Source organism: Neophocaena asiaeorientalis, unplaced genomic scaffold (genome assembly GCF_003031525.2).
Source record: "Neophocaena asiaeorientalis asiaeorientalis breed wild unplaced genomic scaffold, Neophocaena_asiaeorientalis_V1.1 scaffold850, whole genome shotgun sequence".
In the NCBI taxonomy this organism is placed as follows: Eukaryota; Metazoa; Chordata; class Mammalia; order Artiodactyla; family Phocoenidae; genus Neophocaena; species Neophocaena asiaeorientalis.
Window position 1 is genome coordinate 259,416 of NW_020173675.1, and position 23,203 is coordinate 282,618.

A 23,203-nucleotide genomic window follows, 5' to 3' on the forward strand; every position below is an offset into this window, starting at 1 on the left:
ACACCTCCTGGGGTTCAGCTTTGGATTTGGCCCCGCCTCTGCGTGTAGGTCGCCAGAGGGCGTCTGTTCTTTTCCCAGACAGGACAGGGTTAAAGGAGCAGCTGATGCAGGGGCTCTGGCTCAGTCAGGCCAGGGGGAGGGAGGGGTACGGAATGCGGGGCGAGCCTGTGGCGGCAGAGGCCGGTGTGTGTTCTCCTGGGGAAGTTGTCCCTGGATCACGGGACCCTGGCAGTGGATGAGCAGACAAGCCTCTCAGGCTGGTGAGTGCTGGTCGGCACCAGTCCTCTGTGCAGGAATCTCTCTGCTTTGCCCTCTGCTCCGTCTCTCTGCTTTGCCCTCTGCAGGAATCTCTTTGCTTTGCTCTCTGCTCTCCTGTTGCTGCGCTCTCCTCCGTGGCTCTGAAGCTTCCCCCACCCCAACCCCGTTTCCACCAGTGAAGGGGCTTCCTAGTGTGTGGAAACTTTTCCTCCTTCACAGCTCCCTCCCAGAGGTGCAGGTTCCATCCCTATTCTTTTCTTTTTTTTTGGCGGTACTCAGGCCTCTCACTGATGTGGCCTCTCCCGTTGTGGAGCACAGGCTCTGGACGTGCAGGCCTAGCAGCCATGGCTCACGGGCCTATCCGCTCCGCAGCATGTGGGATCTTCCCAGACTGGGGCACGAACCTGTGTCCCCTGCATCAGCAGGCGGACTCTCAACCACTGTGCCACAAGGCAAGCCCCATCCCTATTCTTTTGTCTCTGTTTTTTCTTTTGCCCTACCCAGGTTCGTGGGGAGTTTCTTGCCTTTTGGGAAGTCTGAGGTCTTCTGCCAGCATTCATTAGGTGTTCTGTAAGAGTTGTTCCACATGTAGATGTATTTTTGATGTATTTGTAGGGAGGAAGGTGATCTCCACGTCTTACTCCTCCGCCATCTTGAAGGTCCTCCCCTTGTGGACTTTCATGTTTTACCACTCTTGTATCCCCAGGATAAATCTTACTGGGTCATGATGTGTAATCCTTTTTATATGTTAGTTCAGTTTTCTAGTATTTTGTTTGGGATTTTTGCATTTATATTCATAAAATGTATTGATAATAGTTTTCTTTTGATGTCTTTGTCTGGTTTTAGTGTCAGGGTGTCAAAGAATGAGCTAGGTAGTGTTTCTTCCACATCTATTTTTTGAAGAGTTAATGAAGGATTGGTGTTAATTCTTCTTTAAATTGTGGTAGAATTGGCCAGTGAAGCCATCTGTTTCTAGAGTTTTCTTTGAAGAAAGTTTTTTCATTATTAATTCAGTCTCTACTTATAATAAGTCTGTTCAGATTTTTCTGTTTCTTCTTGAGTTGGTCTTGGTGGTTTTTCTAGGAAATTGTCCACTTTATCTAGGTTGTCTAATTTGTTAGCATATAGTTGTTCATCATATTCCCTTATAATCCTTTTTATTTTTGTTAAGGTTGGTAGTAATGTTCTCTATTTCCTGATTTTAATTTGAGTCTCTCTCTCTTTGTCTCTCTGTATCTTTCTGTTTTTTGTCTTTTTGGTTAGACTACCTACATGTGTTTCAGATTTTTTAATCTTTTCAAAGAACCAACTTTTGGTTTTGTTGAGTTTTCTTTATTTTTTTTCTATTCTCTATCACTTCCTGTTTGTGCAGAGCCTCAAGATTAGCCAGAGGTAAGAGCTTAGGGCTTTTTCTGTTCTATCATGAGCATGCATACAGCTCTGGGCAGGCATGAAGCCATATCATGCACTTTGCCTTCTAGATTCCCAGGAATAAGTTAGAGCATTCCAAAGCCCCTTTTGGATATCCCATTCCCCAGCTTTTTATTTTAACCCTTTATTAGCCTATTGTTTGGCCCAGTTGTTATCCACTGCCTCAGGCAGATGCATGTTCAACAACTGCTTCTGATTTTTTCAAGGAACATTTTTTCAAGGAAAGACTGTTTGCCTTGGGTGAGCTCTGTGTCAGGTCAAATAAAGACAGCCTTATGAGTGCAGTTTTCCAGGGAATGACCAGACGGGTCAAATAATGACAGATCTCTGGGAATGGGACTGTGAAGGCGCTCCAGCCCCATTCTGTTTCCTCCCATGGCTGCTAGGTGCTGCTTTTCACCATGATTGCTGAGTGTTGGTTTTTCAGGCTTCTGTAAAGCTGAGGAGGAATGGGACTTGGACGATTTAAAATGCCACAGAGCTCACTGTTTTTACTGAGATTCAACCATTTCATTAAGTAAAGGCTTCCTGAATTGCTGTAAGCTTTTGGTGCATTTTCAGAGTTCTGAAAAATTGATTTTGATGATTTTTGCTAGTGTTCTTGTTGCTTTTATAGAGGAAAGCATTTTCGGAGAGCCTTGCTCTGCCATTTTCACTGATGCTCCTCCCATTATGGCTTCTTGAACAGGAAAGTGATGGAGTAAAAACTGAACTTGAAGTCAAATATTGTACCAGATCTGACAAAGGATTGACGTACTTAATATACAAACCTATAAGAAAAGTGTTGAATTATAAAAATGAACAATGGGGGCTTCCCTGGTGGTGCAGTGGTTGAGAGTCCACCTGCCGATGCAGGGGATGCGGGTTCATGCCCCGGTCTGGGGGGGATCCCACATGCCGTGGAGCGGCTGGGCCCGACAGCCATGGCCGCTGAGCCTGTGCGTCCGGAGCCTGTGCTCCACAACAAGAGAGGCCACGACAGTGAGAGGCCCGCGTACCGCAAAAAAAAAAAAAAAAAGAACAATGGACATGAAAAGATGAATCACAGAAAAAAATACAGATTGATAATAAAGTTTAGAAAAGGAAATTCAATATCAAAGAAACTCAAATTCAAACCATGAGATACCATTTTCACTATCAAATCAGCAAAAGCAATTTTAATTATTACAATTCTTAGTATTGGCAAAGGAGCAGTGAAGTAAACATTCAAATGCTATAGGTCAGAAAAACAAATTGGTACAGTCAATTTCTGGAATACAATTTGGCAGTAATATCAAGTCATTTAATAATAATATTCAGGGGAACCTCTTAGTTGTGCACGGAGAAAGAACGATTTAAAAATGGGTGATGTTGAGAAGGGCAAGAAGATTTTTGTTCAGAAGTGTGCTCAGTGCCATACTGTGGAAAAGGGAGGCAAGCACAAGACTGGGCCAAATCTCCATGGTGTGTTTGGGTGAAAGACAGGTCAGACTTTCAGATTCTCTTACACAGATGCCAACAAGAACAAAGGCATCACCTGGGGAGAGGAGATGCTGATGGAGTATTTGGGGAATCCCAAGAAGTACATTCCTGGAACAAAAATCATCTTCACTGGGTTTAAGAAGAGGGGAGAAAGGGCAGACTTGATAGCTTATCTCAAAAAAGCTTCTAATGAGTAGTAGTTGGCCACTGCCATATTTATTACGAAACAAATGTCTCATGATTTTTTATGTGTACCATATTTAAATTGATCTCATACACTGCAATTCAGATCATGAATGGCTGAGGTAATATTTCTGTCCTGATTTAAATAAGATTGGTTTGTGGCTAAAAGAATATGATCAGCTTGGACTTCCCTGGAGGCACAGTGGTTAAGAATCTGCCTGCCACGGCAGGGGACACGGGTTCGAGCCCTGATCCGGGAAGATCCCACATGCCACAGAGCAGCTAAGCCCATGCGCCACAATTACTGAGCCTGCTCTCTAGAGCCCGCAAGCCACAACTACTGAGCCCGTGCGCCTAGAGCCCGTGCTCCGCAGCAAGAGAAGCCACCGCAATGAGAAACTTGTGCACCGTAATGAAGAGTAGCCTCCACTCGCCACAACCAGAAGAAGCCTGCACGCAGCAACGAAGACACAACACAGCCAAAAATAAATAAATAAATAAAAATTAAAAAATAAATAAATAAATTGCTGTTAAATATATATATATATATATATATATATATGCACCTAAATAGCATTTTGATTATTTAAAAAAAAAGAATATGGTCAGCTTTTTGAATTTTGATAGTGATTCCAGTTCAAGTACTATCCTTTCCCCTTCTAAAGAGATGATTAAACTTGAATAAGAAATGTTAAACTTTTCAGGCATATAGTGAATGCCTTCTCAAACCCTATAGGAGATTGGTTTTATATTTAGATTTCTATAACTGGTTATATTAATATAAGCATGTTGATTATTTAAAAAAAAAGAATATGGTCAGCTTTTTGAATTTTGATAGTGATTCCAGTTCAAGTACTATCCTTTCCCCTTCTAAAGAGATGATTAAACTTGAATAAGAAATGTTAAACTTTTCAGGCATATAGTGAATGCCTTCTCAAACCCTATAGGAGATTGGTTTTATATTTAGATTTATATAACTGTTTATATTAATATATTTAAATATTGAGAAGATCTCTTCACTGTCTCATAGAACAGCAAGATTTACCTGTGTTTCAAGTTGTGTTCATTCGCCTGTTAAGGCAAGGGCTGAAGATACACTGGCAATGTCCACTTTCTCTTTTTGGTCTTAACTATGCCAATTTAATTAAAATTCTCTATCTATCTAAAATATTGCCTTTTACTTAATGAAAGGCATTTTAGTGTGGTTTATGTATAGCATCAAATAGAGAATATTTAGTACTTCTTACACACATACCACAAAAATAATAATATTCATTGACCAAATAATTTAATTTCTATGTATCTTTACTGAGAAAATAGTAAACCACTTGGATGAAGATTTATATACAGAGATATTCATTGCATTGTTATATATAATAGTGAAGAGTTGAAATCAGCCTAAATGTTCAATAATAGAATAGCTAAATAATTTATAGTATATTCAATTTAATAGATTTTTTACAGTCATTAAAAATACTGTTTTAGAAGACTTATTTAATGGCATTGAAAATGTATAATATAACGTTAAGTGAAAAATCAAACTTTAATATACAGTTTGGTCTAAATTTTAGAAGGGGAAAAAGGAAGGAAATACAAACACAAAAAAAGTACATCAACTTGTTAATGGTGGTGATCTCTAGGTAGGTAAGATACAGGAGATTTAATTTTCTTCACACCTTTCCATTCTTCCCAGATTCTATACATTATGGGTTTATTAACTTTATAATAAGGGCTATGGCCAAATGTTATATAAAAGTAGTGATCTGACATTTGTATGGAAGATAGATTAGAAGAAGGAGAAAGTTAGGGTGGTAGTGGGAATGGAGAGGATAAAAAAAATCTAAAAGTCATTTTAGGAATTCCCTGGCAGTCCAGTGGTTAGGGCTCTGCGCTCCCACTGCAGGGGGCACAGGTTCAATCCCTGGTCGGGGAACTAAGATCCTGCATGCTGCATGGTGCAGCCAAATAAATAAATAAAAATAAAAATAAAAAAACATTTTATAAGAAGAAACTCTAGGATGTGAAGACAAATTAGATGTGGCAGATAAAGGGTTTCTAGCGTGATCAAAATTAAGGTAGCAAAGAAGAGAATCCTATTTAATAGAGGAAAGATTTAGTTTTAGACACAATTGAGGATGATCGACATCTAAGGGATGTTCTCCTGTAGGTAGTTGAAAATACAGATGAAGTTTGTTTCTCCAATGTTAGTATGTCCTTGAAAGTATGCAGTGTTTTTTTTAAGACTTGGCAATAATTAATATTTTTTACTCATTGAAATCAGTCTAAATTTAGAGAGGTTTTACTTATTGTATGCTATGTTCATGATATTATTGCTTCATTTTCCTTGAATGTACCGTGTAAAATAAGTGATTAGCAAACGTTAGTGTGACTTCACCTTGTTTTGCTTTGGACTGGCTCAGAGTTCTCATGTTTCCGTTATGATTACTCTCATAGTTGTTGTTATTGCTGAAAATTACTATGTTTGAATAAGAAATGTAATTATTACCCCAACAATATTTATTTTTTATTTTTCTATGAATTTTAGGCAATGAACATTTTGACTTCAGTATTGCTTCTGTATGCAAAAGAGGAAGAAGCTTTTTGGCTTCTGGTTGCTGTATGTGAACGAATGTTACCTGATTATTTTAATCGTCGAATCATTGGTAAAAAACAAAACACGTATACATATACGAACACATATTTCTTTTCTAAACAATTTATAGGCCTCTTGTCTATCCAGTTACCTATCAAATGGAAGAACTGATAATTAAGTTGCAAAATATACAAAATGCAAGCAATATCAAATGTCACATTCACTGACATGCTCAAGAGAAGAGGTTTTTGCACTGAACATATGATTGGAAAAACGTATTATTTAATACGTTGCTTTTTAAAAATAAAGTGCCTGGTCTGTTTCCATATAAAATAGAAGTTTTAAGTTTACTATCTCTGTATTGCTAAAACAGTGGTAATCTGAAGCATCTGGAGCTACTGGAAAAATTTTAATAGTCTCTTTATGTGAGAGAGATTTTAATCAGCTTAAAATCTCCACATTTTTATGAATTGTATAGATATATTCAAGCTTTGAAAGAAGGATCAAGTTCTTAGTTTGTTACTTATATAATATTTTCTTCAGTCATCAAATATTTGTAGATCCATGATCCCTTACCTTAAAACCATAGGTGGTCTCCTTTGTACCCTCATAAGCCTTTGGTGTCATGGCTAGGTCGTTGACTGTATTGTCTTGTGTTATAATTATTTGTCTATTTATTGCAAGTTCTATTAGAGATTAAACGCTTTGAAGATGAGACCATTTAATTAATTGATGTATCTCTTATAGTACCTATTACAGGTTTCTGCACATAATGAAGATTCCATAAATAACTGTTCCAATGAATATGAATTGAGTTTCTCAAGTGCTTCTTGATGCATGATACTGCTAGCAGATAAAGAGATGCATGAAATATAGAAAAGGCACTGAAGAAGTTCATAATTTAAGGAAGAGAAATGAGATATATCAGCCTACTAATAGAAGTGGGAAGGTATTGGAAACAAGTCCTTTTGAAAGGTGTTCATTTTAAAATTTCTTTTTATGTTCTCCAGGTGCCTTGGTGGATCAGGCAGTCTTTGAAGAACTTATCAGAGATCACCTTCCCCAGCTGACTGAACATATGACTGATATGACATTCTTTTCCTCAGTTTCTCTCTCATGGTTCCTCACACTTTTTATTAGTGTGCTGCCTATTGAAAGTGCAGTGAATGTGGTGGACTGTTTCTTCTATGATGGAATAAAGGCCATTTTACAACTGGGACTGGCAATACTTGACTATAATTTAGACAAACTTCTGGCATGTAAAGATGATGCTGAAGCTGTGACAGCTTTAAACAGGTACTGTGAGAATCATAACATTTAAATCTGGAGAGCCCCTTAGAGCTTATGTTGTTCAAACCCCTTATTTTATAGATGAGGAAACTGAGCCCTAGAAACTTTAAATAATTTGCCCAAAGTCACAAAGCTGGTTGAATGAAAACGCTAGGCCTAAAGTCCACTCCTCTGTTTCTAAATAGAATATAACAAAAGTAAGTCAGTCACTTTGAAGTAAACCACTAGGTTATATATACATTTACACTAACATCTAATATGGTTGATTTGGTATGCTGGGACTTTCATAGTCCCAGTTCGAGCTATAAAGTGTATAAGAGTAATTTGAGGTGGGGGAGGTGGTTGATAATATTAAATGTCCAGTGGGGGGAAATTTTTCTGGTTTTCAAGTGGTTTCAATCAGGTAAGCTGAGCTTTATTTTCCTGGTGCCTTTTCTGTGAATTCTATTTTGTATTGAAACACATGTGTGGGATGTGTGTGTGTGTGTTTGTGTATACACAGTATATGTTAAATGAATGAATATATGAATATTTGGGTAACTTGTAATGGTGCATCAAATCCCATTTATGTACAGAATAAAGTATAAACACCTCACTCTGGTATTTAGAACTCTCAATGTTAAGGCCTCAGTGTATCTTTCTTAAATTATTTCTCCTCACGTGCCTCTACATACCGTATATTCCACCCTTACTGGGCCATGTGGTATTTTCTGAGAACTCTCTGAGCCTATCTGCTTCCCCATGCTCTCCTCCCCACCTCTGAAGTCATTTCATCACCATCCCATTTCCCACTCCCCATGTCCTCCTAATTCCCAACCATCTTCAAATTCTCCTCCCTCATAAGACTATCTCTTGTCCTCTCGGTAGAAATTAATCTCAAACTAGGGAGAAATTAGCTGTCATTTTCTCTGTATTTTACTTCTACTGATTCTTGTATTACTGTCACTTTTGGATAGGTTCTTTGACAATGTCACTAATAAGGATAGCCCGTTGCCTTCAAGTGTGCAGCAGGGTTCAAATGTAAGTGATGAAAAAAGCAGTCATATTAGAGTGGATATTACAGATTTGATTAGAGAGTCAAATGAGGTAAGTTTTTCTTATACCATAAATATAATTACATAGCATATTTAAAATGATAGATACTATAGTTATATCTCTAGTGGTATATTAAGAGTAAGATAATAATACATGTAAAGATGTAGTAATGTAAAATCTGACTTCACTTTAAAAATGAGTTCTATGAACTGTTCCTACGTTATATAGCTTCCTCTGCTTCAGTTTGCTTTTAATTAAATGAAACTATTCACATAGTTTTACAAATAATGACCACTTTTAAATATCTATCGCTGCATAAAAAGGTGAAAAATACTCTCTTCTTAGAGACTAAGAATTTTACCAGTGTTCTTGTACTTAGTCTAGACCCATAGTAGATGGAATCCTTTCCTGTGAATATACAGAAAAACTGAAACGTGGGAGGTGAAAATTTGCATAATCACTGAACAAGTTGGGAAAATAGCTAGGAATAGAACCAAGGCCTCTGAGAATTGAATCTGATGAAATTCAATTGTAAGAAAAGTGGATATTTATTATGAATGAGTATCCACTGAAATTATATTTTTTGCAGAAATATGGGAATATTCGCTATGAAGATATATACAGCATGCGCTGTCGAAATAGGTTGTATGTGATACAGACCCTAGAGGAAACAACAAAGCAGAATGTGGTGAGTATCCACCCAATGGGGGAAAACCAATTGGAGTAACATTTTTTTCCTGAACTTCATTTAAAAATTATCATTTCATGTTAAGAAAATAAAATAACTATACATTTGAGCTAGATTCTTGCCACAGCTTAGCTTACTGTAAATTTTTTGAGAGGAAATAAGTGATTTTCTTCTGGTTGAAACATTGGTTTTCCAACATGTTTTGTGTTATGTGACCTTTAATATTGAATGCTATGATGTAGGCATTTAAGCATAACATATTTGTGATGTGCTTCATCAATAAGAACAGCTGACCTACATAGTACTCTAGGCTGCTAATATGTATTATTATCCTTGGATACCCAAGATAAAGTGAAAAAGGAATAAACAGTGTGTTTTAAGTACTCCTTTTTAGTATTTGGATGACTACATTAGAAGCTGTTAATATTGGTTGCTTCTGGTGAATGGGATTAATAGATTTCTGGTTGGAAGAGAGAGTGTTTTACTTTGCTGTATGAATCCTTCTGTGCTGTTTGAGCTTTTATCATGAGCATGTATTGTTTTTGTAAACCTACTTGCTTAAAGGTTAAGTCCTCAGAGATACAAATCTGGGAAAATTAACATTTCTGAATACATGCTCATTGTGAATAATTCAAACATTATAGAAATGTAAAAAAGTAGAAGTTTCCTACCCCAGGAGTAACCAACATTAAAATGATTTGGCATGTATCCTTCCAGATCTTTTTTCTAAATATCTATAGATATAAATGTGTATGTGGTGGGGGGGAGGGGGACAATATAGCTTTTCAAATGAGATCATACCAGTTACTTTGTTCTGCAACTTTTTTCACTCAGAGCTATATCATGGTCATTGCATATTATTGCATACCTCGCTTTTCTTAATGCACTGAATAGTATACCACAGTATGGGTATGCTATACTTTATATAACTATTCCTTGTTGATATGCATTTAGTAGGTCTCCCTCTCTCTCTCTTTCATTTTAATGTTTTTTCGCTTTTGCAAGTAATATGTTATCTAAACAACATGGGTTTGAACTGCACAGGTTCACCTACATGTGGATTGTTTTCAATAAACATGTACTAACAGTACTACAAGATCCATGGTTGGTTGAATCTGCAGATGTGGAACCATGGATATGAAGGGCCAACTGTAAAGTATATGCAGATTTTTGACTGTGTGGAAGGTCAGCACCCTTAACCCCCGAGTTGTTCAAGGGTCAACTGTATATCTAATCTTACACATTTGTAAGAGTATTTAAACATTGACAGGTCCTGCTAAATTATCCTCTAAAAGATTTGTATCAAATTATAATCCCACCAACAGTGTGTAAGAATGCCTTTTCCCCCACACTCCCACTAGCGTCACATTTAAAAAATATTAGTGGTATTAATTCTTTGTCAGTTATATTTGTGGCTAACATTTCCCCCAATCTTGTTGTTTCTTTAATTTTTATGATGTATTATGATGTATTTCAGAGTATATAACTTTCAAAATTTTATGTAGTCAAATCTCTTTTTTTTTTTACATATTGTGTGGGTTTCATGTCAAACTTAGCAAGGCCTTCCCCATATAAAATTATATAATTTATAAACATACTTTCTCATATTGGCTTATAGTACTGGTATTGCTTTGTTTTGTTTTTTGTTTTTTTTGTTTTTTTTTTTGCGGTACGCGGGCCTCTCACTGTTGTGGCCTCTCCCGTTGCGGAGCACAGGCTCCGGACGCGCAGGCTCAGCGGCCATGGCTCACGGGCCCAGACGCTCCGCGGCACGTGGGCTCCTCCCGGACCGGGGCACGAACCCGTGTCCCCTGCATCGGCAGGCGGACTCTCAAGCACTGCGCCACCAGTAAAATTAATTTATGTACTTATTTTTGGCTGTGTTGGGTGTTTGTTGCTGCGCACGGGCTTTCTCTAGTTGCTTCGAGCAGGGGCTACTCTTAGTTGCAGTGCGTGGGCTTCTCACTGCAGTGGCTTCTCTTGTTGTGGAGCACGGGCTCTAGGCGCACGGGCTTCAGTAGTTGTGGCTTGCGGGCTTTAGGGCGCAGGCTCAGTAGTTGTGGCGCATGGGCTTAGTTGCTCTGCGGCATGTGGGATCTTCCCAGACTGGGACTTGAACCTGTGTCCCCTGCATCGGCAGGCAGATTCCTAACCACTGTGCCACCAGGGAAGCCCTGTGTTTTTTTTTAACATTTAGATCTTGAATACACGTAAAGTATATATTTTGTTTATAGTGTGTTATAGGACTCTAATGGTATTTTTTTCCAACTGAAATAGCCCATTATTTGAATACCATTTATTGAATACTCCATCATTACTGTACTCTACTCTGCCTTTTTCATATGCTAATATGGGTTTATTTCTGTAGTTTCTTATTTTTCTGTAACTGTTTCTTTTTTAAAATTTTATTTATTTATTTATTTATTTTTGGCTGCGTTGGCTCTTTGTTGTTGCATGTGGGCTTTCTCTAGTTGCGGTGAGCGGGGGCTACTCTTCCTTGTGGTGGGTGGGCTTCTCATTGCGGTGGCTTCTCTTGTTGCAGAGCACAGGCTCTAGGCACGTGGGCTTCAGTAGTTGTGTCACGCAGGCTCAGTAGTTGTGGCGCACGGGCTTAGTTGCTCCGTGGCATGTGGGATCTTCCCAGACCAGGGATCAAACCCATGTCCCCTGCCTTAGCAGGCAGATTCTTAACCACTGCGCCACCAGGGAAGCCCCACACTGTTTTAATTATTGTGGCTTTATAGTCCATTTTGAAATCTGGTAAGGCTTTTAATATTCCTTTTTAATATCCATTTTAATGATGTCTTTTTAAATGTCCTTTAGTAAGCATTTATTGTTTTCATCATATAGATCTTACACATTTCTTGTTGGGTTTGTCTACTCCCATATATTTTATGGTTTTGTTACTAATATGAATGAGATCATTTTTCTTTACATTTTCTAATTTGTTTATTATAGTATATGTAAAAGCCATTGATTTGCACATGTTGCTTTTTTAAGTGGCTGTTTTACTGACTCTCATTAATTCTAATTTTTTTCAGTTGAATTTCTGAATAGACAAGCATATCATTTCTAGTCTTAGAGTTTTGACCCTTCCTAATATACATACCTGTTTTCAGTTTTTTTGTGTTATTGTAGTGGATAGGACCTTCAGAGAAGTATTAAATAATAGCAGTGGAAGCAGCCTTCCTTGTCTCATTCTGGAATTTAATAGAAGTGCCTCTGGTATTTTATTGTTAAGTATGATATTTGCTGTTGATTTTTGAAGGATGCCTTTTAGCAAATTAAGGAGTTTCATTCAGTTTCTAGGTTAAGGGATTTGGGACATTTAAAAAAAAATCTATATTGAATGTTAACTTTGATCAAATAACTTTTCCATATCTTGAGGTTATATTTATTAATGTAGTAAAGTACATTAAAGAATTCCTAATATTAGACTTCCGTTGGATTCTTGAAATGAGTCCTATTTGTTCGTGTTGTATTATTCTTTTAATATTCTGCTTTGATGATTTTCCTAAATAGTTTAGCTTGGTTCTTTATATCTGTGTTAAAGTGACATTGGCTTACAGTGTGTGTGTGCTAACTTTAGTTTTCATATTAGAATTGTGCTCACGTCATAGAATGGATTTTGGAACAAATCATATTTTTCTATGCTCTGGGATAGATTACGTTTTTTGGCACAGAGAGGGAATGTACATCTCCCAGTGACTTTGAAGTGTTTAATGACAACCCCATGTGGTGACTTGACAGATTGCTTATATAGCAAGACAGGAATATATGGAAAAAAACTATAGACTATTGTTGCTTATATTTATAGACATTAAGTGGCTGTCCTTTGGCAGTTATCTCTGGATATGAAGAGATGAAGGTCAAATTACATATCAGAATAGAATTGAGCTATAGTCTCTGTACAACTTTTTAAAAGGGAAAAATAGGTACATTTACTTTGTTATTCCTTTAAAAAGTTAAAAAAATATATTTTATTCTGGCAGAGGGAGATTTCTAAATGGATTCAAAGAGAATTTCTATGCTGAAGTGTTAAATTCTAAATTGCTTTTAATCCTTTTAAAGTTGCGTGTTGTATCACAAGATGTGAAATTGAGCCTTCATGAATTGGATGAACTTTATGTCATCTTTAAGGTACTGTTTTCCTTCTTTAAATGAAAAATAATATTCTTAGCAGAATTTTACCACAACTGTTCAACTATTTTATCTTTAATTACTTTAGTAGACATGTTTAAAAGAAAAAAATCTTATAAAGTTACTTTTTCTGATATAATGACTTTGCTTTTTTTTTTCCATTTCTTAAATAGAGAGAGTTGTTTTTTTCTTACTATTGGTGTTTGAGTTCTCCAGTATTGAAGCACCATGATCCTAGTCTGCCATATTTGGAACAGTATCAGATTGACTGCCAGCAGTTCAGAGTGTTGTATCACTTGTTGAGTCCCTGGGCTCATTCTGCAAACAGAGACTCACTAGCTTTATGGACATTCAGATTGTTGGATGAAAACTCCGACTGCCTTATAAACTTCAAAGAATTCTCCTCTGCAATTGGTAGGATGATGTCCAATAATCTTCTTTTTTAAAGCAAAAAAATAAAGGTACCCCTAGAAATACTTAGTACTGCCTATCATTGCCAATTTAGTCAGATTTTATCAGCCTGATATCAGATTTTTTATCAGATTTACATTGTCTCCAACTTTAGCAATAACTGGACCATTTTCTTTGTTTTTTGCTAAGTCTAAATATATTCATCTCATTTTGCCTCAACCCTCCCAGAAAAACAAGCTGTTAGATGTGGATGATTTAATGGTTAACATGAAGGAAGAGAATGTCCTGATTTTCCCACCTTCAGGCACATGGATTCTTCAGGAGGACGTTCTCCCTCAGTAAAAATCCAACCACATAGCCTAGAAAAGTGGTAGAGAAATATTCAATGAACATTTTGTGCCTGTAGATAGTCCACTGGTTATATCATTCCTTTGCTTTTCCAGACAACCTAGCATGCTTTCTTATCAGGGATTGCCCCTTGAAGAGGAGTTCTCTCCTCAGATGAAGCATAAGGCCTCATTCAAAAGAAAAAGTAAATTTTAGATTGGGATTGGGGGAAAGAGTTCAGCAGAAGAGCATTTTATTTATCCCTCTGATAAAGGGTATTTTGCTTATATACTTCAAGGAGAGAATCTGGCCTACTGGGTAGTTGTTTAACAGTTAGTTTAAGTAACAGAAGATTTCTGAATCCTAATTCCTGGCTAGTATCTGTGTCTTAATTAATCTGTGTTGCTGGAATTGATTGAATGTTCTTTGGCTGTGATTATTTGCAATTTAATTTTATTGAACAGACATAATGTACAATGGAAGTTTTACTGAGAAGCTTAAGGTGCTTTTTAAGCTGCATATTCCTCCAGGTAAGAATTTAACAGTTGTTAGTGATATATAGGAGTTGACTCCATTTTAACAAGTATAATTACAGATATCATTCCATTTTAACAAATAACGTAATTTTCCATATGATATAAGGTCATTGCTTCATTGTGGCCCATGGATCATATTAGCAATATTTTTGCTGATATATAGTTACACTGACATCTATGGAAGAGTTTCTGTGCAACAGATGGGTTCACAAGTTTCCTTCCTGTTAGTGTTCAATCAATTTAATGATAAGTAGTTTGTGTGTAGGAACTATCTATCATTTAAATATTGTCATAATGTTGAATTTTTATTGTTGTTGTTGTTATTAGAGAGTTGAATTTAACTTTAGACAAACTGCTAAACTTGTGAAATACTACAAATTATTCAGAAAAATGAGACCAGGCAACAGGGATATTAAACATTTGGAAAAGGAAGCAAAATAAGGCTTCCCTGGTGGCGCAGTGGTTAAGAATCCTCCCGCCAATGCAGGGGACATGGGTTTGAGCCCTGGTCCAGGAAGATCCCACATGCCGTGGAGCAACTAAGCCCATGTGCCACAACTACTGAGCCTGCGTTCTAGAGCCCGTGGGCCACAACTACTGAGCCCGCGTGCCACAGCTACTGACCCTGTGCTCTAGAGCCCATGCTCCGCAACAAGAGAAGCCCACACACCGCAACGAAGAGTAGCCCCCGCTCACCACAACTAGAGAAAGCCTGTGCACAGCAATGAAGACCCAATGCAGCTAAAAATAAATATTTTTTTTAAAAAAAGGAAGCAAAATAAAAGCTACCATTTATTGAGCACTTGCTCTGTCGAGGTGTTTGCTTTACATGCATTCTTTTATTTAGTTCTCATGATATCCTTGAAAGGTGGTATTATCCTTCCAATTTTGACGATACGGAAACTAAGGGAAAGATTAAATTTGCTGAAGATCACATAGCTAATAAATTGGTTAGCTGAGATTCAAACTGAAGTCTGACTCCAAAGCACAGGTTTCTTTCTATTCTACTATACTGCCTTAATGTTACCACATCATTCCACTTTACTTAAGTATTTCCCTCTGACCTTAGGAGGCAGCCTTTTCCAGGCCTGATCCATAATTGGGAAACCAGTCTTAGACTTTAAAGGAACATTGCAAAAGTACCTTTTAGCTTAGATAGGGTGATTCACCAAAAAAAAAAAAAAAGTACCTCATAATTTGTCTAAAGCTACACCTAAGATCTTTTAGAGCCTTCCCAGGATAGCTGGGAACCATTCTTTACCAGACCAGAAATCTAAAAGCCATCTTTAACCCTTCACAAACTCAAGTCACAATCACAGCATTTAAAACAAAAGACAAACCAAATAATAACTATGAAGGACTTTACATTGTCAAGTCAAATTAGAATGTCTAATATTGCCATGGAATGAGTACACTTTCAATAGAAGGATCAAAAATATAAAAAACACTGTGTATCTGTTAGAGCACTCAACTTCGTGTTTTCCTTCTTATTAAAGACGTTTTTAAATGACTGAGGTCACGTGTTCAGAGATTCCCAAGTGCCAGATTTTTAAAACATTTTTAAAAACTTTTTATTTTATATTGGAGTATATCCGATTAACCCATATTTTAAAATTTCAACTTGTAGTGGCTCTTGGAAAACTATTAAAAAGCAAGAAATTTGGAAAAATAATAGAACTCAAAGTGATCAAGTACTTCTTGTTATTTGCTATACGGTAGAGTAATACTACTTCCACATTTCTTCACATATGTGTTTCTTTGACAGGGACCCTTTGTTTGATTCTCTGCCCCCAGATTTAATTGATCTATTATAGGACTCGTTTCTGTCCCTCATGGTTATAAATGTGATTTGGGTTATCTGTTTTCAGCTTATACTGAAGTGAAGTATAAGGACCCTTCAAAGGGAGATGAACTTTCCAAGGAAGAATTACTTTATTTCAGTCAGCTCCATGGTAAATATCTGTTTTAAATTTATCTGTATTGGGACTTCCCTGGTGGTCCAGTGGGTGAGACTCCCTGCTTCCAATGCAGGGAACCCAGGTTCAATCCCTGGTCAGGGAACTAGATCCCGCATGCATGCTGCAACTAAGAGTCTGCATGCCACAACTAGGAGGTCCGCATGCTGCAACTAAGAAGTCTACATGGCGCAACTAAGAGCCTGCATGCTGCAACTAAGAGCTGGTGCAGCCTAAATAAATAAATAAATTTATCTGTTTTGATTATTAGTCATCCAGAGGTCTTTCTGGCTTAAACATTCTTTACCCAGCTACCACTAGTAAAATTTGGGTTAATTATATCTTATACTTCTTTTGTGCTACCATAACACTTAGCACAGTCCTAAATGCATGGTAAGTACTCTATAAATATTTGACTGATTAACTAAACTACATTTTGGGTTTTGATTTATGGAATTTCTTATTTACTGGAGAATTAGAAAGAAAATACATTTTGTTTCTACTTCTGTAGCAGAAATTTCTAAAAGGTATCCAACCATTTTTTATGCCTTGTTAAAATGTGATGAAGACAATAGAATCTTTGATGATTGAAGGTCATAGCTATTATTCAAACAGTGAATACTTGTCATAAATCACTGTAGGTGTAGGAGACCGGGATGAATCTGTCTCCAAGACATAATTTGGAAGGGTTATGAGCTAATTTTTGTGTCTTTTGCTTCTTTTTCATAAATATGAATGTCTTAAAGAGGGATAAGTTCTTATTAATGTATGTTTATGTTACTGTATGTTAGTGTTTGAAGTGACCTTACAAATCATCTAGTCAAGTCCCTTAATTATATAGAGGGCACTGAGGCCAAGAAAGGAGAAGTGACTCGTGTAAGAGTTTTCAATGAGGTTTTACCACAATCAGGACTAGTAGCTCAGTCTTTTGACTTCCGGTGTGTGTTTTTTTTTCCCTAATAAAAGAAGTAATACAATTTAATTCAAAGAAAATCACAAGGAAGAAAATACCACATACCACCCAGAAATAAATACTTAACATTTGGTATACTTCCTTCTAAGATTTTTGTTTGTTTATTTTTTGCGGTACGCGGGCCTCTCACTGTTGCGGCCTCTCCCGTTGCGGAGCACAGGCTCCGGATGTGCAGGCTCAGCGGCCATGGCTCACGGGCCCAGCCGCTCCGTGGCATGTGGGATCTTCCCGGACTGGGGCACGAACCCGTGTCCTCTGCATCGGCAGGTGGACTCCCAACCACTGTGCCACCAGGGAAGCCCTGAGATTTTTTATATGGATTTTCCCCCAGTGTTCTTTTTAAAGTTCTTGAATACTTTGCCATCTAATGATAGGAGGTCAGATTAGCTATAATTGGTTTGATGAATTGAAGAACATAAAGTGTGCTTATAAGTCTTTATATAAAATATTATTTTACTTTCAAAAGCTATTTGTTAAATATTTTACAAAATGCAATTGTCCTCTTTTCCTCTAGTTTCCAAGCCTGCAAAGGAGAAGGAAGCAGAGTCAGCAAAAAACAGCCCTGAAAAAGGTATATGATCTAGGAGTATCATTTAGTTTAAATTATTGTTTTTGTAAATAGGGTTAACTACACAAAGGGGAAACGTGGATTCCTTTTAAAGTCTATTGATTGATTTGTCCTGAGAGCTTTTTCAGTTCCTTTGTTTTAGTTTAACAATTTCTTCTTCTCTTGATACTTACGTCTCAGAAGTTATAGAAAATACAACTGTAAATGGCCTGTATTTATTTAATTTTATTATTTGAAAATATTAATTTTAATTACATAAGTAATAGATAATCCTTATAAAAGGAATCTAAATGGTACAGAAATCCTCATACCCTCACCCAACCCCACCCTGAAGTAAATGTGAAAACATTTTGGTCTGTATTCTTTCCAGACCTGTTTCGATGTATAAACAAATACAGACATCTCTCTTTTAAAAAAGAAACATTTCATAAATATTGTTGTACAATTTGCTTTTTTGATTTTGTAGTATATCATGGACATCTTTTCATGTCAGTACATTTGGATCTATCTTATTCCTTTTACTGGGTGCAGAGTATTCCACTGTTTGGTTGTACCATCATTTATTTCAGTAACTAGCTCAATATTGATGAACATTTAGGTTGTCTCCAATTAATTATATTGCAAACTATTCTCCAACAAACATTTTTATACTTACATTTTATAATACTTTTGCACATATTTCTTTAGGATAGGATAAATTCATAGAGGTATGAGAATGCTGGATAACAAAGAATATGTACATTTAATATTTTGATAGAGATTGTCAAATTGTTCTCCAAAGGTCCATCATTCTTTTTATGTTTTTGAGTAACATTTAGTTAAAAAGTAATTGCTGAAGATCTGCTTAAATATGATAACTTTGCCAGGTTGTTCAGTATATCCTAGTTTTCTAAGAGATCTAAATAATTATTAATAAAGTCCCATTAATATCATTGTGATTAAACTCTTCAAAGGAATGAATGAATAAGTACTGTTTTGAATTTTTGAAAAAGAGTCACCATAGTATGCTATGGTAACTGCATGCTAAGAACATCATATAGAAGCTATTTTAAACTTAGTGGTATGCATGAGAACATCTACATGAAATTTACATCATGTACTGTTTAATCTAAAAAGCATCCTTCTTCCTCTAGTCCCCAGCCTTTCCAAAGTAAAAGTTTTAGTTTAACGGAAGTGGAGAATGTATTTTGAGAGCCAGTGAGTGAAATAAAAAGTATAGTCAGATCAATTTCTGGAGTAAAAAATGGGGAATCTTATATCTCAATGAAATATCTTTCGATCAAAATTGTTCTTTTGGGGATTTGGGAAAATATAATGGGCTGTTCATTATGAAATGGTTTTATTCCCCTCATTGAGGAAAAGAAAAAGTTGACATTCAAGCATATCTAAGTCAATGGCAAGATGAGCTTTTGAAAAAAGAAGAAAACATTAAGGATTTACCAAGAATGAATCAGGTATAGTATTTTCAAAGAAAAATTCTGGTTTACTTGTGTGTTTTTGTATAAATGAATGTGGGTGTATCCAAATCTAAAATAGCTAACATGCTATTACAAAAATAAATAATCTATGCATCATCTCTGTAAGTTTCAAATGAGTATAGAAGAGTGGGAGTAAATTTTTAAATGATTTTCTACTGTAAACATTTAAATGCATCTAGAGTTTCATTACAGTCCCCTGCTGTGACATCTGTACCTATAGAAAAGATGTGTGTATAACATATATTTCAGTGTTTTTTATTTCCCGCTTTATTAGAAATGTTCACTTATTCAGTAAACATTTCTTAGTGCCTACTAGATGACATGCCCAATGCTAGGTAGTGGGAATAATAATTAAAATAGGTCACACCCTAGTTCCTAATCATCTTAAACCTGCTCAGACAGTATTAATGACTACTATTGACACAATTCTATTTTTTTTTTTTTTTTTTTTTTTTTTTTTTTTGCGATACGCGGGCCTCTCACTGTCGTGGCCTCTCCTGTTGCTGTGCACAGGCTCCGGACGCGCAGGCTTCAGCGGCCATGGCTCACGGGCCCAGCCACGCCGCGGCCTGTGGGATCTTCCTGGACCGGGGCACGAACCCGTGTCTCCTGCATCAGCAGGCGGACTTTCAACCACTGCGCCACCAGGGAAGCCCTATTGACACAATTCTAAATCCATCTCTTTCTTACACACTATTCAGTCATTATATGTTCTTATATTCTTTTAATTAAAATCTGTTGGTATAGGGACTTCCCTGGCAGTCCAGTGGTTAAGACTCTGCGTTCCCAGTGCAGGGGGCACAGGTTTGATCCCTGATTGGGGAACTAAGATCCCACATGCCACACGGCGTGGTCAAAAAATAAATTAAAAAAAATTTTTTAATCTTTTGGTATAGATACTGAGGATTCCCAGAACTTTACCAAAATGAGAAATGTGAAATAGCCTAGTTTTTCTCAGTGGACTAGGTAATTTGATAGTTAAATAAGTCCTTTTTAAAATTAATCATGATATATTTATTCTAAATTTTTAATAAATAAACAGTATTACAGACTAAGAAAGAAAGAGAAATAAAACTTAAAGTATGGTACAATACATTTTTATGAAGTTTATCTTTTTTATTTGCTTTTTATTTACATATAAACTTTTCTGGTAGCATGATTGACTTATAGGACTTTTGTGTTGGAATAGTTTCTTTCTTAATTGACAGACATCTTCTAGGAATGTCTATGGATTATCTAGAGGCAATTAGCAGACAATCCAGGTTATTTCTTTACTTGGGCCCCACCTTAGCCTTTAAAGAGAAACATGTCCACATGGGCTCCTTAGAGCTACCTTGTACTACTAGATAGGTCCCAAAACATTCTTCCTTATATTTAAGTCATCCTAGTTGAGCTGCCTACTCTAGCCCTTTGGGGAGATCAAGGGGAACTCATTCTTAATCTGTTCATTAAGATTGGTTAATGAATGAATGATTTACATGTAAGGAAATATGGGACTTTGCCTAATTAAAAGTACCACCTAACATTGATGGAATGCTGGCAGATACTGTCCAAGAATTATTGTATATATAATATATGTATATAATTTACTGTTATTAGGCAACAGATGAGAAGTCTTAAGTGGAATTTTCTTTCATCGTTCATACCCATCTTTCTAGAATCAAGATTTATTTGTGGATTAATCATCAGTTCTTATAACTTCTGTGGTGAAGGTTATATGGTACAAATTCTAAATAGAAGACTATTCACTTCTAAGTTCTCCTGATATTTGCTAAGTCTAATATCAAATGTGATATTTCTAACTTGTGTCTTCTAGTCACAATTTATTCAGTTTTCAAAGACACTATATAACTTATTTCACGGGGACCCTGAAGAAGAGTCATTATATCAAGCCATTGCTGTTGTAACCAGCCTTTTGCTCAGGATGGAAGAAGTTGGAAGGAAACTCCATAACCCTGCGTCATCAACCAAAGGATTGTCTGGTGCAGTCTGTGCTTCTGGAGGACCCAATGAGGGGCAAACAGAGAGCCACTCAGAGAAAGATCCCTCCTCTCTCAGGGAAGAACCTCAGTGGTCATTTGCATTTGAACAGATTCTCGCCTCTTTGTTGAATGAACCAGCATTGGTGAAGTTTTTTGAGAAACCCATAGATCTAAAAGCCAAACTAGAAAATGCAAAAACCTCTCAGTTAAGTTCTAGAACCAGGAAGTAAATCTTTTAACAGGAATTGCTTATTATAGACATTTACCAAGATTCTCATAGGCGTCAGCTTGATTTCTAGGAGTAGGGATCAGGGATTTTCTTGTTACCAATGTATTTGAAGGTTAAAAAGAAGATATTTGGAAGCACAATGATTCATTCCTTTGTGGTGTTATCTAATTTTGATATTCTCTAATACAAATATACTTTTTATATTTCACAAGGTATGCAATATCAGGGGGAGTATGCTAAATGCTAAATTTTACCACCAGAGGGCACCACCATATCACTTTTAGCAAGGAAATTACTAGTTTGTGCCGCTATTTACATATGAATTACTGATGATTTTTGAAAATGTGGTGTTATGTTTGAGTGTTAGTGATGCTGACACATCATATTGATAAATCCTACTTTCCAAATTGCCTCAGTCCTATTAGAATGCTTTAGAAAAGCAGGCTCTTAGATCTGTAGCCTTAATTATCTAGAAGATTACCATATGGGAACCTCATTTTCACGTTAGCTAACTGAAATAATATTAACTTTTTAAAGTTAATCTCATTCAGTCTTCTAATAATAAATGGCTTTTTAATGAATTCTCTCTTCTCCCTACCTGAGCAGTTCAGAAGCTGCTGACACACTTGTAGCTCTGTTACTGATAAAAATAAAGAACTCAAAACTCTGGGCCGATACAAGGAAAAACGATTTTGGATTTGGATTTGAGCTGGTTAAAGCCAGCCAATTCAGAAGGGTTAATAAACAGTACAATTAACTGTGTACAGGTCTCTCATTAGACCGAGAAATTACTTGAAATTCCGAGCACTGCTCTTTGTGGCATTTGTCTCAGAGTAGCTTGAGACTGCTTTGGTTCTAGTTTTAGATTTTGGATTTTCACCAGTCATATTTTAAGTTACGTTAGATAGACTGAATTATTGTATTAGTCTGGCAAGTTCGTAAAGTATATAGGCATACCTCATTTTATTGTGCTTCACTTTACTGCGCTTCATAGATACGACATTTTTTTGTTTTTTGGTTTTTGGGTTTTTTTGGCTGCTGCAGCTTGCAGGATTTTAGTTGCCTGCAGGGATTGAACCCAGGCCCTCGGCAGTGAAAGTGCAGAGTCCTAACCACTGGGCTGCCAGGGAATTCCCACAGATACTACAGTTTTACTGAAGATGAAGGCTTGTGGCAACCCTGCGTTGAGCAAGTCTATCAGTGCCATTTTTCCAACAACATTTGCTCACTTTGCATCTCTGTGTCACATTTTGGTAATTCTCGCAATGGTTGGAACTTTTTCATTATTATTATGTTTGTCATGGTGATCTGTGATCAGTGGTCTTTTTTTTTTTTCCTTGTGGGTTTTTTTTATTCAAACAGAAAGTCACAAAAATTATTATCATCCTCATCAGTTCACTCAGTCCCATGTAATTAATTTTTTTTCATCTTGATCTTTTGCTAGCATTTTTATGAATTCATCAGTTTTCCATTAGAGTTCTGAAAATGCTTATTTATTCAGTTCAGCAGTATAGTCAGCTACCAGAAACCTGTACTTGTCGGTCTTTTCCATGAATTCCTTGAAGATGAAACCCTTTTATAGGAACATTTTTGCAAAAGCATCAGAGTGCACCCATTTACTGTCTGTAAATGACAAAAGAGTTAAATGATCAGTGATCTTTGATG

General features: G+C 36.5%; 1 protein-coding gene and 1 pseudogene across 2 annotated transcripts in view; both read left to right on the forward strand.

The window, feature by feature from the left end:
• Positions 1 to 22,815, forward strand: part of TBC1D8B (TBC1 domain family member 8B) — a 72,960-nt gene extending 50,145 nt beyond the window's left edge. The window contains exons 11-21 of one of the 2 annotated variants that reach the window (XM_024749584.1): positions 5,879 to 5,996; positions 6,937 to 7,222; positions 8,173 to 8,302; positions 8,841 to 8,939; positions 13,011 to 13,079; positions 13,253 to 13,493; positions 14,282 to 14,347; positions 16,222 to 16,305; positions 17,796 to 17,852; positions 19,206 to 19,303; positions 21,144 to 22,815. In XM_024749584.1, coding sequence (XP_024605352.1) covers positions 5,879 to 5,996; positions 6,937 to 7,222; positions 8,173 to 8,302; positions 8,841 to 8,939; positions 13,011 to 13,079; positions 13,253 to 13,493; positions 14,282 to 14,347; positions 16,222 to 16,305; positions 17,796 to 17,852; positions 19,206 to 19,303; positions 21,144 to 21,539 — 1,644 coding nt within the window. In that variant the 3' untranslated portion in view covers positions 21,540 to 22,815. The remainder of the gene's footprint in view (positions 1 to 5,878; positions 5,997 to 6,936; positions 7,223 to 8,172; positions 8,303 to 8,840; positions 8,940 to 13,010; positions 13,080 to 13,252; positions 13,494 to 14,281; positions 14,348 to 16,221; positions 16,306 to 17,795; positions 17,853 to 19,205; positions 19,304 to 21,143) is intronic. The other variant, XM_024749585.1, reaches the window with a different exon arrangement.
• Positions 2,805 to 3,347, forward strand: LOC112402584 (cytochrome c-like; annotated as a pseudogene).
• Positions 22,816 to 23,203: the final 388 nt, after the last annotated feature.